The sequence below is a fragment of the Daktulosphaira vitifoliae genome, unplaced genomic scaffold, assembly GCF_025091365.1.
Source record: "Daktulosphaira vitifoliae isolate Bord-2020 unplaced genomic scaffold, ASM2509136v1 Scaffold_1, whole genome shotgun sequence".
In the NCBI taxonomy this organism is placed as follows: domain Eukaryota; kingdom Metazoa; phylum Arthropoda; class Insecta; order Hemiptera; family Phylloxeridae; genus Daktulosphaira; species Daktulosphaira vitifoliae.
In genome coordinates, this window is record NW_026099572.1 from 83401414 (window position 1) to 83417368 (window position 15955).

Below are 15955 nucleotides of genomic sequence, written 5' to 3' on the forward strand. Positions count from 1 at the left end.
ATTCTATTAATTGACTCCAATAATTAATTGATTATATTGATTTACTTTAATCGTGATTATTGTTTAAATTCAATGTATAACTTACTGTCTTTAAATTGGGCATCACTCATTTTCCTGACGTTGTTAATTTTAAATTACAATATATAGTAAACCGGCTTTTTTTACCGTTCTATCGATGTCCTACATTATTTTAATAAGTTCTATCATCATCATCATCTATTAAAGACAATTCCTTGTTGTTGAATAAGTTCTATAGACATTATATTCCAAAATTAAAAAAAAAGTCTATTATAATCTATTTCTCTTTAAAACCAAATTGAATTTGTTTTGTATTAATGAATTTAATTAGTTATTACTCTAAGATAATGTTCAGTTAATTTGCTTTAATTTCTGTGGGTAGCAAAAAATCACATCTTAATATTTAGTGACTTCCTACCTATACATCAAAACCGTACACGTTAGTTATCAAGAGATACAAAGGACATTAGATTGTAAGAGACTATACCCAAAGACTAGTCTAAATAGTGTACAATTATGATTGAAATTCCTTTGAGATATAAATTATGAGTACTCGTCAATGTCATTTCTGTTCTAGTTAACCATGAGAACCGTTTTTCCGGTCTTATAATTCAATTTAAACGTAAAACGATAAACATTGAGGAAAATCTAAAAAGCTTTTAAGCCGTTAATGACGCATGAATATGTTGTTAAAGGATGACCGAGAGAGTTCTTAAAAGAAAGATATCTGAATCACCGAGCATTAACTTAAGAGAAATGTCAAAAATGTTTAAATTTGTTGAAAAATAACTATTCAAAAGTTAGTGTTAACACACCACACGGAAATTCTTCAAAGAGACTAAGTAACGAGTCTTCCGTGACTTGAGAGTAAACATCATTTCGTCCTTCAATATTCTAATATAAAGTACTTCAGTTTATGATTCAAATTTTGTTCATGCTGAAATATTTTGCTTATCAAAAAATTAGATGTATATGAAAATGAAAATAAAACTTTAATACTTTTTAATGGTTGTATAAATAATATTTTACAATCGAATAATAATAAAATATACTTAAATTTTAATATCTATCTGAAATTAGTTATTATTCTCTTAGTCAGTCTTTATATACTTATTATTATTATAGTTTTATTATTAACACATTTTGAATATAAAAGTACTGTATTAACCACCCTAAAAATTGAGTTTTCCATATGGAAAGTGAAGTTGAGTAAACGAGACCATGCTTTTAAACTTACTAGCTACAAGCTTATTTTGGTTATGTATAAAAACTAAAAAAAAACTTTTCCCTATAATGCGCAATGAAAAGATTTCAACGGCGATATTCTCTTCTTTAAAACTCGTGTTTTATAGTTTTTCGCGATAAATACACCAAGAAGATAGTTACATATACATGGAATTGGCTCAAAAGTTTTTTTTATTGCTAGCTACAGCTATTCTTATTATTATTATTATTATTATTGTTCAAACGCAGTAATTACAGTTCTTGCAGAATGTAAAAAAAAGTTTTTCTCTTAGATATGTTGGTTAAAATAATTTTCCTTCTAGTCGTTAAACGTCACTTGCAACTATCGCCTCGACTTTTTAATGAGTGCTATAATTATTTTATACTGTAACTGTCAGTATAAATAATATATACAAATGTAACTAATTGCAATTTTTTGTACAGAATTATAAAATACTTAATGTTTACGTCTGAATTAAAATTAAATTGCCCATCTATCATTGATTTTTAAAAAAATATACTATATAACAATATTTTTGAAGATCCCTTACAATTCTTCACTTAATTGATTTTTCAATTATTGACTATATATATATATATATATATATATGTTTATATTGCCTAATATACGTTAGTCATTCTCTGTATAAACAGTGTATTGTTTTGTTTTTATACTTGCTTGTTTTATTTTTATTCAAACTTGCAAAAACTTTTTTTTAATTTTTGTCATAAAAATAAGGCCGAAAGTGATAGAAAAATTTTATTTAGTTTATAGTTGTCGTAAAAACATTAATATAACGTAGCATAACATAAAATAAAAATGTACATTATATACATTTTAATATATTATAGTAAAAAAATTCATTACCATTAAAGTGTACGTAAAAACACACTTTAAAAAGTTTTCGACGATCCAACAGAACAAAATGTGTTAAGTTGGATATTTAATATGTTTTTACTTAAACTTAAATGTTGTGTGATTTTTAACAATATATATATATATACATGATGATCGATTAAGGATAAGGCATTGATTTTTTCATAAACAATATAATATTTTCGATTTAAGTAAGGAAAATATTGTTTGGTTTAAAAAAATTCAACAATATGTAATTAAATAACTTTTTTTCATCCATAAAAGATAGAAACCTAATCATTTATGGGAACATCCATTTTTAGTAACTAAATGATAGAAAAAAAAATTTCCAAACAGTTTTTTATTTTATATATTTAATACGATAATCTGTTTGAATTTTAAAATGATTTAAAGATTTGGATATAAAATAGAAATTCATCATTAATTTGGTTTATCTAATATCGAAGGCAATAATAATTTGTTTCAAAGGGTTATAAATGTTATTCATTATATCATAAATTATCAGTATTTATTCTTGCTACCATAAAGAATAATTATAATAACAAGAAATATCATTAACAATTTGTTTAGGTAAGATGACATCTACTGTATACTAAACAGAAAATTGTTCAAAAATCGCTAAACTTTAACGAGCAATAACAAAAGACCAAATCATCAAATAAAAAATTTATTTTCTGTCAGGATTAGAAAAACCCTGAATAGATTTTTTTTTTAAATCTAAAAGTAGTTATTTTGAAATTTTGAAAAAAATAAAATAGTTTTATTTTTATTTTTTTTGCTTATTAGTGATAAATAATAAAAAATATGCAATGAACGTAGTTTAAAGATTAAAGTTTTATTACTAGTTAAGTGTGAAATATCCTTTATATTTAAAATATTTTATTGAGGGATTGGGGGCATATCTTGAACATTTGTCTAGTGAAACTTCTTTATGAACAGGATACTTTTTTTTTTGTTTTCAATAGACTTTATTATTTATGATATCTCTGAGATAAATCATTGCGATTTGACTGCCACTTATACTTTAGCGTACATTATTACGGTTTACCTGTTGTAATATAGTACGTCTACGTTACACAGTTATGATATTAATATTCTATTATGTCATGGAACTGTCATGAACAAATCAATTACCATTGGAAAAATCTGATTACTATAATACTATGAACACTTCATATTGGTACATTGGAAAATCTATAATTAATAATATTCTATCTTTGATTTAATAACTACTAAGCTTAGACATTCCGATACATTATTCTATGGATGTTTTGTACTGAATGTAACATGTGTTTGGAATGTATAATTCAATGTACACCATCATATTTAATTAAATCTACTAGTATGCAAATTTTGTTCACTTACTAAACTGTCAATATTTTACCTCTGGTTCATAAATATCACATCGATAGAGTATTATTTAAATAGGTAATGTAGTATAACTATGCTTTTCCCAAATAAGATATATAAAAATACTATAGTATTGAATTTAACATTTTCTGTCATTTGATTCTAAGTAGAGATTTATAAAAACATTTCTTTAGAAAGTTACTTTTTTTTAATCATTAAAAAAGGTTTTTTCATAAAAATTTGTACAATAAAATTTAATTAATTTTTATTAACTATTGTAATTGCGAAGTATATTATAAGAAAAAATGATTTCTAAAGGTAACTTTGAAAAGTTAAATAGAAACCTATTATTATTTGTTTACTATTCAATTGAGACTGGTATGGATAAAATGTTGACATATCAATAATTAGTATTTTATTATTATTTTTTGAGTTGTTATAATCTTTAGTTGTGGAGTAACATGGCACGTGACGTAAAATTCTTCTTATCTGTGCTTTATGGTAAAAATAGAGCGTAACAAAACATTATCCCACTCCTTACTTCTTTTTAAATCTTCAAACGCTAATATGTAGTATGTTTAACAAATCATCCTGTATACATCAAAGGTGTAATTATGGTATGCATAAAAATAATTTCTATTAATACATAAAATGAAACTACATCACCTAAGAAAGTTCATATTATTTGAAATTAATTTTACTAAAATCAGTAGTAAACTCTATAATATGCGCATAAGTAAAATTTATGTCAAAGCTGTCTTGAACAGTAATGGTTATTCTAATTACTAATGCACACATATCAGGAGAAATGTTTTTCTGAGAAATAACCATTGACTTAAGATGAAAGTTTTCGAGAATTGACTCCTGATAAAATGTCCATTACGAATTTGAATAGGAATAATACTAATTACTAACGGAGGTAATGATGTATGGAAAATCAATAAGGCTTATTAATCGTCAACTAATTGTACAAAAAGGCAATTAAATTTAAAAATGCGTTTATTCCTTAAGAATCAACAATAATTAAATAAATGATTTAAAGATTTACGTTCTTGGCAACGTTTTATTACGGCGCACAGAAAAATTCTTAAAAGTCATAGTAAATATATGAAATCAAATTACATCTGCGAAAATTAAACGAATAAAATTTTGTGTTTAAACCATATAAAATAAGAGGGAAACCACTTAAGAACCTGTAAAACTAAGTCTCTGATTTATGAAAAAACATATTGTGTAATAAAAATGGTAGAAAAAACTACTCAAACTTTTAACATAAAAACCAACTGTGCTTTTGTGATAACTTTACAAGAAAAAAAAATTAAGCATTAATTTTAACTTCTTGATTAAGATTACAAGGTAAAACCCAAAACGTGAATATTATTGAAGATTACTAGCTCAGTTTAGTTTTTTTTTATTTTTCACTTAAATCAATGTATTTTATATCATACCATCTAATAGTAATTTAATTATAATATTATTGTACTTTGTCTTCTAAAATATCACCGTTCTTTTAAAGTTTTACACAAGTTACAACGACATTCAGTTTTCTTACCAAAGTTCTCGTTAAAAACTTTTAATGATAAAGTGCTTCTTGGAAGTCATTAAGCGCTCGACCTCAATTAAAGAAATATATGCATGATGCAACATCCAAAAGAAAAAACCTTCAGCTTGATGGTAATTTTATATTTTGTTATTTCAGATAAATTTAATCCGCAACAACAGAAAAAACAAGTGTCAGACTTCTTAGTTCGGCCGTTTTTTGACACGGCTGTACCGTCCAACATAACTACACAACTGGGTGGACATGCGTATATGCCGTGCAGGGTTAAACAACTTGGAAACAAGTCGGTGAGTTTATAAAATATAATTATTTGTTCAATAATAAAACAGTGTAGAAATTATTTATTAAAATACCTTTAGTATCCATTTTTACTGATTTTTTAATGGCATAGGTTTTCAAATATTGAACTATTATTATTTTTTTTTTAATATTAATTTATTACAAATAAATTAATCATTTTAATGGTATCTTAAGTATGTTAACATTTTTGAAGTGCCAACCTTCCTATAAAAATTTTATTATAATATTTTGACGTACTAAAGAAAACATCCTCATGTATACATATGATAAAAAATCTTATAAACTAATTCACATGACATATTAGCTTTTGAATACAAGCTATAGATTTGAAATTCAAAAAAAAGTCATAAATTTAGTAATGTATTTGGAATTTTCTTAGTGTTATTTTTTTATTAATATATTTTTGAAACACCCAGTAGTCAACAGTTCTATCAAAGTAGTACTATTGTTTTTGTATAGCTATAATTGTAAATACTATTCATATACAATATCCCAGTTATAATTTTGTACATGAGACTATGAAAGTTCAATGATGTGGGGTAAAGCTTTTTACACTGAAAACATCTTCTCTTAATACCTCATAACTAGATTTCAGCTTTACAATTCTAATTTAATTTTGTATTTAGTATTCAGAACATAATTTTTATAATTTGTTTTAAAGCCGATTAAAAATTACTTTTAAGTCTTACAAATATTTACATAAATATATTCGTGATACTTAAATAAATAAATTGCGTTCAAATAATAATTATTTTTGAAAGATCAATCTAGAAAAAGTTAAACGCGTTAGTTTAGTGAGTAGTTTAAATTAATGATCATTACATTGAGTAACGTAATACATATAGTTACTTTAAATATAAATATTGAATGTATTACGTATACATATCCTGTATAGAATAAAACATTTACTTACTCACTAGTGTGTAAGACAAAACCAAATAACCAATTTCGAACCTAAAATCTAAATGTTTAACACAATAAAAAAAATTTCTGTTAAATTTAATGAGCAACTTAAATAATCATAGAATATCTATTTGAAAAATTTTACTCAAGTGTTCAGTGTAAAACACTTGATAACAACATAATATATAAAATATTACTAAAAAGCGCAATGGTGGCATTTTTAATATCTACTTTTAAATCTGTGGCAAATGTTTGTAATAAAATTTAGATGTATATATATATGTTATTTAAAATACAATCTAAATTTATTCTATCAATACTTGCAATAATATAAAAAAATTTTTGTCCACATTAATATTTATATTATTAAATATTTACTTATATCCAAAATAATTTTTACAATTTTTATGTTTATTGTTAAAATCGTGTATGTTTTAAAACGTAAAAAATAACATAAATCATTTATATGTAAAATAATTTAAATAAAATTTCTATCAATGTTTAGAAATAATATTTTATAACATAAATATTCAATATACTGTCATGTATTTCAAGTAAAACGTGATTCATTCCAATCTATTTCTGAGAAGTTATTTTAAAATGCGTTTCAAGGAAATATTCAATAAAAGTTTACAGATTTTTTTATTTGAAATTAAACTTTTAATAAATTCAATACAGTTCTCATATTTGGACGTATAAATGATTACACAATACATGTAATACGATTTTACTGTTATCCGTCGACATTGAAAGTTCATGATAGGCAGAAATATTACTCAATTTATGGTCAAACATCCGCCATCCGAAGATCGTAAACACCGCCAGTTGCGTCGGTTCATAAATATAATAATACGCTATACGAGCTAAACAGTAAGAGAATGAGTTGCAAAGGAAAATAACTGCCCAACAAAAGCTAGTAAAAGTTTTTTGGTCGTCACATCATAAATAAACCATACGTGCGTTGATGCCCTACCAGTGTCGTAGAACTATTTTCAGACATAAGAGTAAGAGAAGAAAGCTCGGCGGTAAAAGAAAGTAGAAAATAGTTTTTACACGATAGTTATTTAATCAACGCTTCTACCGTTCTCAGTCCACGAGCTCTAAATAAAATTACAACGTCTTGTGCGCCTTCCAATTGATAGTTCCTAACGACTGTGTCTGCCTTTTCTAGTCCTGTACAGTCAGTTGGAGGACGAAACAGATAAATTGAAGAGAAGGCGCCATAAAAATGAATCCAGGGGGACCGTTAAGTTTTCGAAACAGTAACGCGCCATTTAAACTTGTGTTATTGTCGCAAAAAGTACCTGGCTAAAAAATGACCCACCTTTTTTTTCGTTCGTGTTTTGTGCGTTGGAAACCCATTAACTTATAGTTATATTCACAGCACTATACAGTTTACGTCCAAAAATACATAAATACTTTCATACGTATAAGAGGACAAAATTGTTCTAATAAAAAAAAATGTCTACAATGGATACCACTTATTTTTTATCATAACATATTATACCATAAAGTATTCCAAAGTTCATAGCTTAACTAACTAAATGTTTTAATACAATTTAATAATTATGCACAATGATACAATTATGTATATTAAATTTTTATTTCAATAATGTACTAAGCAATGTAATTATTCAAGTAAAATTGCTATTTGATGATTCAAAAATTAAAACTTTTGATAACATTTTTTTTTTCAATGTATACAAAAAAATCGTTTTTCATTTTAAACATTCCAATACATTTATCACTAGTGTTATAAAAATTGCGTAGAAAAATTAAGTATAAAATTAAAATTTTTTAATACACAAATCGCAAACACACAAGAATTTTTTACTCGTTACAAATAACATACCTAAAATATAATTTCTAAAATTGCATAATTCAAAATATGTGGATCTGTATTACATTGGTATATTGAATCCTATGACTCTCGTGAGTGGTATTGTACAGTGAAAATTGCATTAAGCATAATCCAAAATTTGAAAATGTTTGTGAAATTTATTACTTTGGAACCAATTGTTCACTATAATCTCATTTATGCATAGTATAATAGTATACAAGTTTACTAAAACTGATTTAAATAAGCCCTATGCAGTAAACAACAGTCAATTGCTATGGAAAATATGAAAGCCTTAAGCTGTATAAACAAAGTTATCATACGTTTTGAATAGATGGCGTGCATTTTAAAAATAACCAGTCAAATTAATCAAACATGATTCATAGATAAGTCACGAGATAATAGTTATTTTATTAAGCATATAGTAACACATAATGTGTTATACATTAATTGTTGATATTCAGTTCATTTTTTGTATAATTAATAATAATTGTATAATATGAAAGGGAGTAAATTATAATTGTTCCACTTTTAATAATGCAGTGTATATAATTAATATACACTAAATCATAAAATTCCTATATTAATAAATACAAACTTTACATTAATATTCATTTTGTATGAAAGTTTATTTCATTAGTTTATGAGATATAAAAAAGTAATACGTTATTTTCATTTTGATAGAACTGTCAATAATATGAACTAATTTATACAAAGAAAATTTAAAAATATATAATTAACACTAGATGTAATATTAATTTTATTAATAGCTACCTAAATTTTAAAAAGAATTTATTTATTATATTATGATTGCCAAACAAATTGCTAATATAATCAATAGAATGGTTTATAACAATACACATTATTCAATACTCAAAGTACACAAAACATAGAAAAAAAGTAATAACTATTGTTTAGTTTAGTCGTAAAAATAATTCCATTATATATATATTTGAATTATTGTTATTATTTAAAATACAACAAAGATGTTAAAAAAACATATCTAAAATGTCTTAGAAACAAAATGTTATCTTGATAACATTATTTTTCTTCTTATCGTGATATTACACTGTGTTCATATTTTTATTGAAATATTACTAGTTGATGTTAATAATTAATAATGCTTAATTTCAAACTATCTCTCTATGATTATCGGCTATTAAGAATATCATTATTTTTCTCATAGTATACAACAATCCAGTTTACAAATAGTATAGTATTTATAGAAATTCCCCAAAGGAAAATCATGTTATAACTTCATTCATTAAATTGCTCCTTGATAGCCATTATGAGCCTGGATAATAACCAGGCAATCATATTAATATTCAAACTAATGTTTTTCGCCAACGTTATACAACATTCATATAAACAAGTGGAATTGTGTAATGTAAAACATATTATCTTCTGCTTTAAAAACAAATAATTGCAGCATTATTTTACAATTAAAAGCCACGCAATTGAAAAAAAATACATTCGTGATTTTTATTTACTAATATGACATTATTGAAAAAAATTCTTTTTTTTTTAAGTTTTTGTCAAAATTTGATAATGAATAAGGGGGATCAATATCATTGTGTTCTAAATATTTGTTCAACACACTTAACTCAAAGTAAAATATTTAATTGCTTTATCGCCTTAAAATTAATTTTTATTTTAACTTATTAGCATAGCCATAATAATTAAATTAATCATGTGAACTTTAACTTATTTTTACTTAAAAATATTAAGCGATAGTTTATTTATTATGACGGTAAAATGTTTATATGCGTACTTATTATTAGCTCAGGTAAACTACTATTCATGCCATAATAAAGTCAATGCTAAAAATTATTTTTGTAAAAATATAAATTAATTGTTACTCAAAATAAAACCGAAATTGTTTACTTCCTTCGAAATGATATCATGAAAAATATTTTTGCATGCCAAATCGAATTTCGTAAATATTTTTTTTACAAATAAACAGAGTAATTTTAACAACTTTTTTAAACACGCTGAATTTCAATAAAACTTAAATCAATGTAGAAAATATTTGTTATTTTAACAAAAATATATAAATAAATAGCATAAAACTTTTTAATCTAATGTTATTACAAAATGGAAGTTTCTTATTAAAAACAAGACTTAAATATACCGTCAATATGTTTTAATACTCTTTTCAATTATAAATCAAAGTTAAAATTGCCTATTTCATGTAAAGTTGAGAAAGTTTTTATAGTCTACGTTTAAGGATAAAATTAAAAACTAAAATGTAAAATTACCCTTCACAATTTAATATGTTATCATCGATAGGTTCGTTTCAACAGAGTAAAGCATACCTATATTTATTGCAATGGCTACGGTAAACTCGTCTCTCGTCTGCACTGAAACTTTTAATTAAACGTTTTCATCTTTTTCAGTATTAATTAAAATGAAAAAAGTAATAAATTGTGGTAAGAAAAAAAAATATAAGAAACTTGTTGGAAATGTTTAATCAAAAGTTCACAGTTTGTGAGTATTACAAAAAAGGTTTCTGTTGTATTTTTTAGGTGTCATGGATACGAAGGCGAGATTCGCACATACTCACCATCGATTGGCTGTTATTTATCGCTGACGATAGGTTCAGAATATTTTTAGTAGAGCCTACCTGTACGTGGACGATACAAATCAAGTACGTTCAGCCCAGGGATGCTGGTGTTTACGAATGTCAAATAAACACATCACCAAAAATGAGCCATCTGGTTCAGCTCAATGTAGTAGGTCAGTCCTGTCGTATTTTGTTTTCAGTTGACAGTTTTATCTTTACCGGTTAACACCTCCGTTCGGTTGTTTTTATTCGGTTTTTTTTTTTGTTAAACAGTGCCAAAAATCGAAATCCTCGGTGATTCGGACATCCACGTGATGGAGGGTAGTTCGGTCAGCCTAAAATGTGTGATCCGGCAAAGTGTTCGAGATCCAGACTACATATTCTGGTATCAGAACGGCAAACGAGTGTTGGATTACGGAGGTAAAGGCGCCAAAGTTATTACCAGCGAACGACGAGATGTAAACACGATGGTAGCAACACTCACGATTAATAAAGCTGTGTTATTGGACTCGGGGAATTATACGTGTCAGCCGTCCAACTTAGACTCAGCAAGTGCTTTCTTACATGTCTTGAATGGTAAGTAGATTAAGATCGTAAATCGCTATTTTTGTACATCATACCAATAATGCAAGTACTTTAAGTTAAAAAATAAGTAATTTAGTCAATCTGTATATGCTTGCATTAACCACTAATGAAAAGCTTGGTACTACATTAATTCTAAAATATGGTCAAATCTCATTCCATAATTGCTTTTCTAATCTGTTGCGTTACCAAAGAAAAACATATTTATCGTTATTAGGTTTATTATGATAACAATTATTATGATGAAATTATTTTAATCGCATAAATATATGCACTATTGAAAACGGGGGTATTTTTTAATAAAATTAACCGGCTAGACGGCCAATCTAGTTCAGTCAGTAACGCGTCAAGATGTTTTTGTGCGCAGGTACCGAAATTCGATTCTACGGGCTGGGCGCGAAGGTTTTCCAGTCCTCTCTGGAACAACCTTCTAGAGAGGGTGTTAAATATAGTTATATAATAAATACATAATTAATAGAAAATGAATTAAACCGTTGTATTTATACGTTTTTTTATTTGTGTATTCAATAAAAGATTTTAAATTTTTGTAACAAACATTAAAATGTTTCAATTCAGAAAACAGTTGAGCTTCGTGGTTTTCGATAAAATAGAAATGTATTTTTCTATTATGTAATTTATATAGAAGATAGTAAAATAAATTGTAGTTTCAAATGCTTTTAAAATAATTCTTAGTTGTTAATACCTTCAATAAATCCTTGTAAAATATATTCTAAGCGCACTATTAATTTCTTTTTAAAAGCTTAGTTGTTTTATCTATGTCCCTTATTGTTGATTACCAACGTAAATCTTATTGCATTAAGATATAATACTGTTTTCTAAGCCGTAAAAATAACAACGGATACATTATTACACAAAAAAAAAGATTTTTAAGCAGATAATGTTCTTACGCAATAAGTTAAACAGAAACGATGTCACACACATACGTTTCATATAGAACTGTATCATTAAAAATTTATAATATTTTAATTCAACAGTGATAAGTCATAAAATATCGGTATTTCTTGCATTACGAATAGCTTTTAAAGTTCTCAAAAGAAAAACCGGAATGTTAGCCCATTATAATTTACGAGCAAAAAACTTTTTACCGTGCCGTTTCCTTTATTTATTGCTTTTATAACTTTTGAAGTAATATTTTTTATTCTAGAAGACTTTTGAAAAATTTGGATCAATAATGTTATTAAATTACTTAAATCTTAGACATTTTCTAAATGCATTACACGCTGTTGTATTAGTCATAGTAATGCTATAATTTATAACGCCATTCTGACTGGTCAAAAATAATAAAATATACACAATATGCAAAGTTAACCACTAGAATAACAGTAATATAATGTTTATAATAACTTGGAAATCATAAAATAAATTTGAAATATTTTCGAAGTAATAAATTATTTCATTTAAACTTGTGTTGACGGTACTTTTTATTTAAAATAATATTAGTTGAACATCGATTGTGACACGTGTACCCTACTTAAAGAAGTTAAATTGTAATTTACTCACATAGAAATAACATTTCTATTAAAATAAATTTCACGTTTTAATCATACGTTAATATGTATTCGCGTATTTAATATGAATGTTTTTCTTTTACTCATTCATAATAACTTTATATAATTAAATAAATTTCTGTTTTAATGGCGCTCGAATAATATCTTTATGCCTTTCAAGTTGAAATCATCGTGTTTTTATTATACTAAAACTTAAGTCCGTCGAAACAATGTTAATGAACTATAGTATATTTATGTATAATTCAAAATAGAACAATTAAATGCCATAAAATGAATTTTACTTAAAGTTGAAATCGAATAAATCCAATCCCATTTATCAAACAAAAGTTGAAAATTTACTTTAAATTCAAATTTTATTATGATATACGTGTACGTGTATCAACAACGTGTTATCATCTCAAATAAAGAAACACCCAACTCGTCCATAACAAAAATGATCAATTACGCACACGTCAATAAGTTGTTATAAACATTATACTCTTTCTCTGAAGTATGAAATAAATTACCAACACTCGGTGCACAATCTGAAAGCTTAGGTCATTAACAACATTGTAGCTTAGTTTCTTTTAGTAACTTTTGGCATCGAAATCACCCCTAAAGTTATTGATGAGGTATTTTTACCTATTTTGCAAAATCCCTGAAGAAATTGTAACACTCAAAATCAAAAGACTGGTAGTATGACAAGCTAGTAAATATACACAAAGTTGGCGTATGGTTTCATTCGAGTTTACATTTCAGTTGTATTTGTTTTGTTCGTCGTTTATCTTGAAAGTCAATTAATAGTAATGACATGATTAGAACAACACTCGATGCTTGTGATACGAGTATCAAGTTAGTCGACCGATTGCACAGTTGTGGGTAAATATTTCGAAATAAATTTATATTAAGCCGTAAACGATTAAATTTTCATTAACTTAAAGTTGTCGCGTTGAAATAACTCTAGCGGAACGAAATCGAGACCACTCTAGTTAAATGTTTACACGTTTTGTGTTCAGATAACAGGAAATGGTTGCGGTAGTTCATTGTATTATTTTTACAGTCCTCGCAGACGGCGTTGTTGATAGGCAATTTCGGTACACCCGCGAATAGGTGCACGTCAACCGTATTTCTTGTGTTATGATTCACAATGTGCGCGCACCGTTGTAGCAATAACAACAACAATAATGCGTAATAATCACTGTAATGATTATGGCGGCTATAATAACAATAGAGATTACGGTAACAATAATAATTGTGTAACAATGGTGACAAACTCGAGTGTACAACACTTTTTATAGGCCACCGGAACGAGACCATACACCGATGACGACGGTGGATATTATTGAGAATGTCACCCTCTTCGATTGCACTTGCTTCTCTATTCAAATACGTTTCTCATTTGAAATTCCGGACCCACTTTAATTTACTCTCGTGCCAGCGTTTTCAGTCATGAGACGTCATCAAGGTTGTTCGCATAGCATTAAACCGCACAACTTTGATGCGTCAACGACACGACACTAGAAAATGAGATACAGGCGTTTACATAAAACTCTCCGTTTGATCTTCGATTCTCTTGTGATCGTATTATCAGCCACTTGATAACACAATGCTGTGAAATATGTTTTACTCTTACTTGGTGTGAAAATAAATTATAATCATAAGTCGGAAAACCCATATTGAATATATTGAAGTAAATGATAGTACCTTTAGTTTGTTATATTTTATCTCTTTTCTATTACTCGACTGTTTTATTTGTATTAAAAACACATATTTTTCCTAAGAAACATATTGAGTACTATTTATTCACTTCACTTATTTATTAAATTTACTTTTTTTAAATTTTCAATAGACATCAATTCTAAATTATTTTTATACTAAAATATTAATTACTGGTAGTACCTCATAATATTCCATATTACTTTTTTCAACGTTCATATTTATCAACGAGCCAAGCTTTACTTTGGTCATTAATTGTTTCTTCGTACAAATAATATTTAATATCTATAAGTAGAAAATTGGGTGTGAAAATATTTTATAAGGACATAAATGAGTAAAATGAAATATTTCACTTTGCGTATTGATAAAATAATTAATACCCAAAGGGTATTTATTACATAATACATTTATTATCGATTACTTACCAATCAATTACTTACCATGAAAAATCGTTATTAAAACATACATTTGTAACTTCTATTTAATTTTTTAATTAATTTTTTGTTTATTTATTGATATTAGCCTTAAGTTATCTCCGTATTTATTTATACTATATCATTTGATTTAGAGATTAACTCATTTCGTTTTCAAAAAAGGACATTTTTTGATAGTTTCATGCCTTAGAACAAGGGATTCGAATGTTTTAAGTTTATTATTAAACATGATCATAAAAAATTATATCAATGTTATTCCAATATTACATATATTACAATATATTACATTGAGTTTATATAAAAATGATAATCTAACAAGGAATAGCCATAAATAATATTTATTTTTCAATACATTTAAGTATATATATATATATATTGATTTTTAAAACATGAACTCATTGTTTTTTACGAAATAAAAATAACTAAAGTAATTGTTTTTTGTGAAACAGGAGAACACCCAGCAGCTATTCAACGAGGTCACAGTTCTGGAAAACAAATTCCAATTCGACTGTTAGCTCCTTTGTCAGCGGTACTGGGTTTGAGCTCAAGTCATTCAGCTAGAGCTGCTCTACTAACGACTGCTTTTGCAATTGACACGGTCTTCCGTTTTTTATATTCGTTTGTTGTTTGAACTCAAATGTCTCATAAGCAAGCTAATTGTTAGCACATCCCGTTTCCAGACGAAATCTAAAAAATAAATGTTTCTTCTTTCTCATAAAATGGCCAACCACATTTTGTTACCATTAGTTTATTGTTGGATTGTATTTTTATCATTATAATTAAACAATTATTTATGTACAAAAAATAAAATAAATGTACATAATTTACACAATTATAAATTTTGAACATTTCAATGAAATAAATGGCATAAATTAATGTGTAAATATAAAAATGACTAAGAGAAATAATATTTTAATTAACATTCGGTAATTATACAACCGGTTTTTTTTTTCATTGTACAGTTTTTATATTTCATTATTTATTAAATATATTCTTTCTTTAAATAAAATACATGCTTAATCAGCATATCAGTATATTATAATACCATAATCAGCTTTACCAGTTCCATAAATCAAATATTC

At 26.1% G+C, this 15955-nt stretch overlaps 1 protein-coding gene across 1 annotated transcript in view; it reads left to right on the forward strand.

Moving 5' to 3' along the window:
- Nucleotides 1-15955, forward strand: part of LOC126903040 (hemicentin-2-like) — a 159208-nt gene extending 143253 nt beyond the window's left edge. Inside the window, exons 3-6 of the mRNA XM_050680955.1 lie at nt 5169-5317; nt 10596-10806; nt 10907-11209; nt 15323-15955. Of these exons, the coding sequence (XP_050536912.1) occupies nt 5169-5317; nt 10596-10806; nt 10907-11209; nt 15323-15504 (845 nt within the window). The 3' untranslated portion in view covers nt 15505-15955. The remainder of the gene's footprint in view (nt 1-5168; nt 5318-10595; nt 10807-10906; nt 11210-15322) is intronic.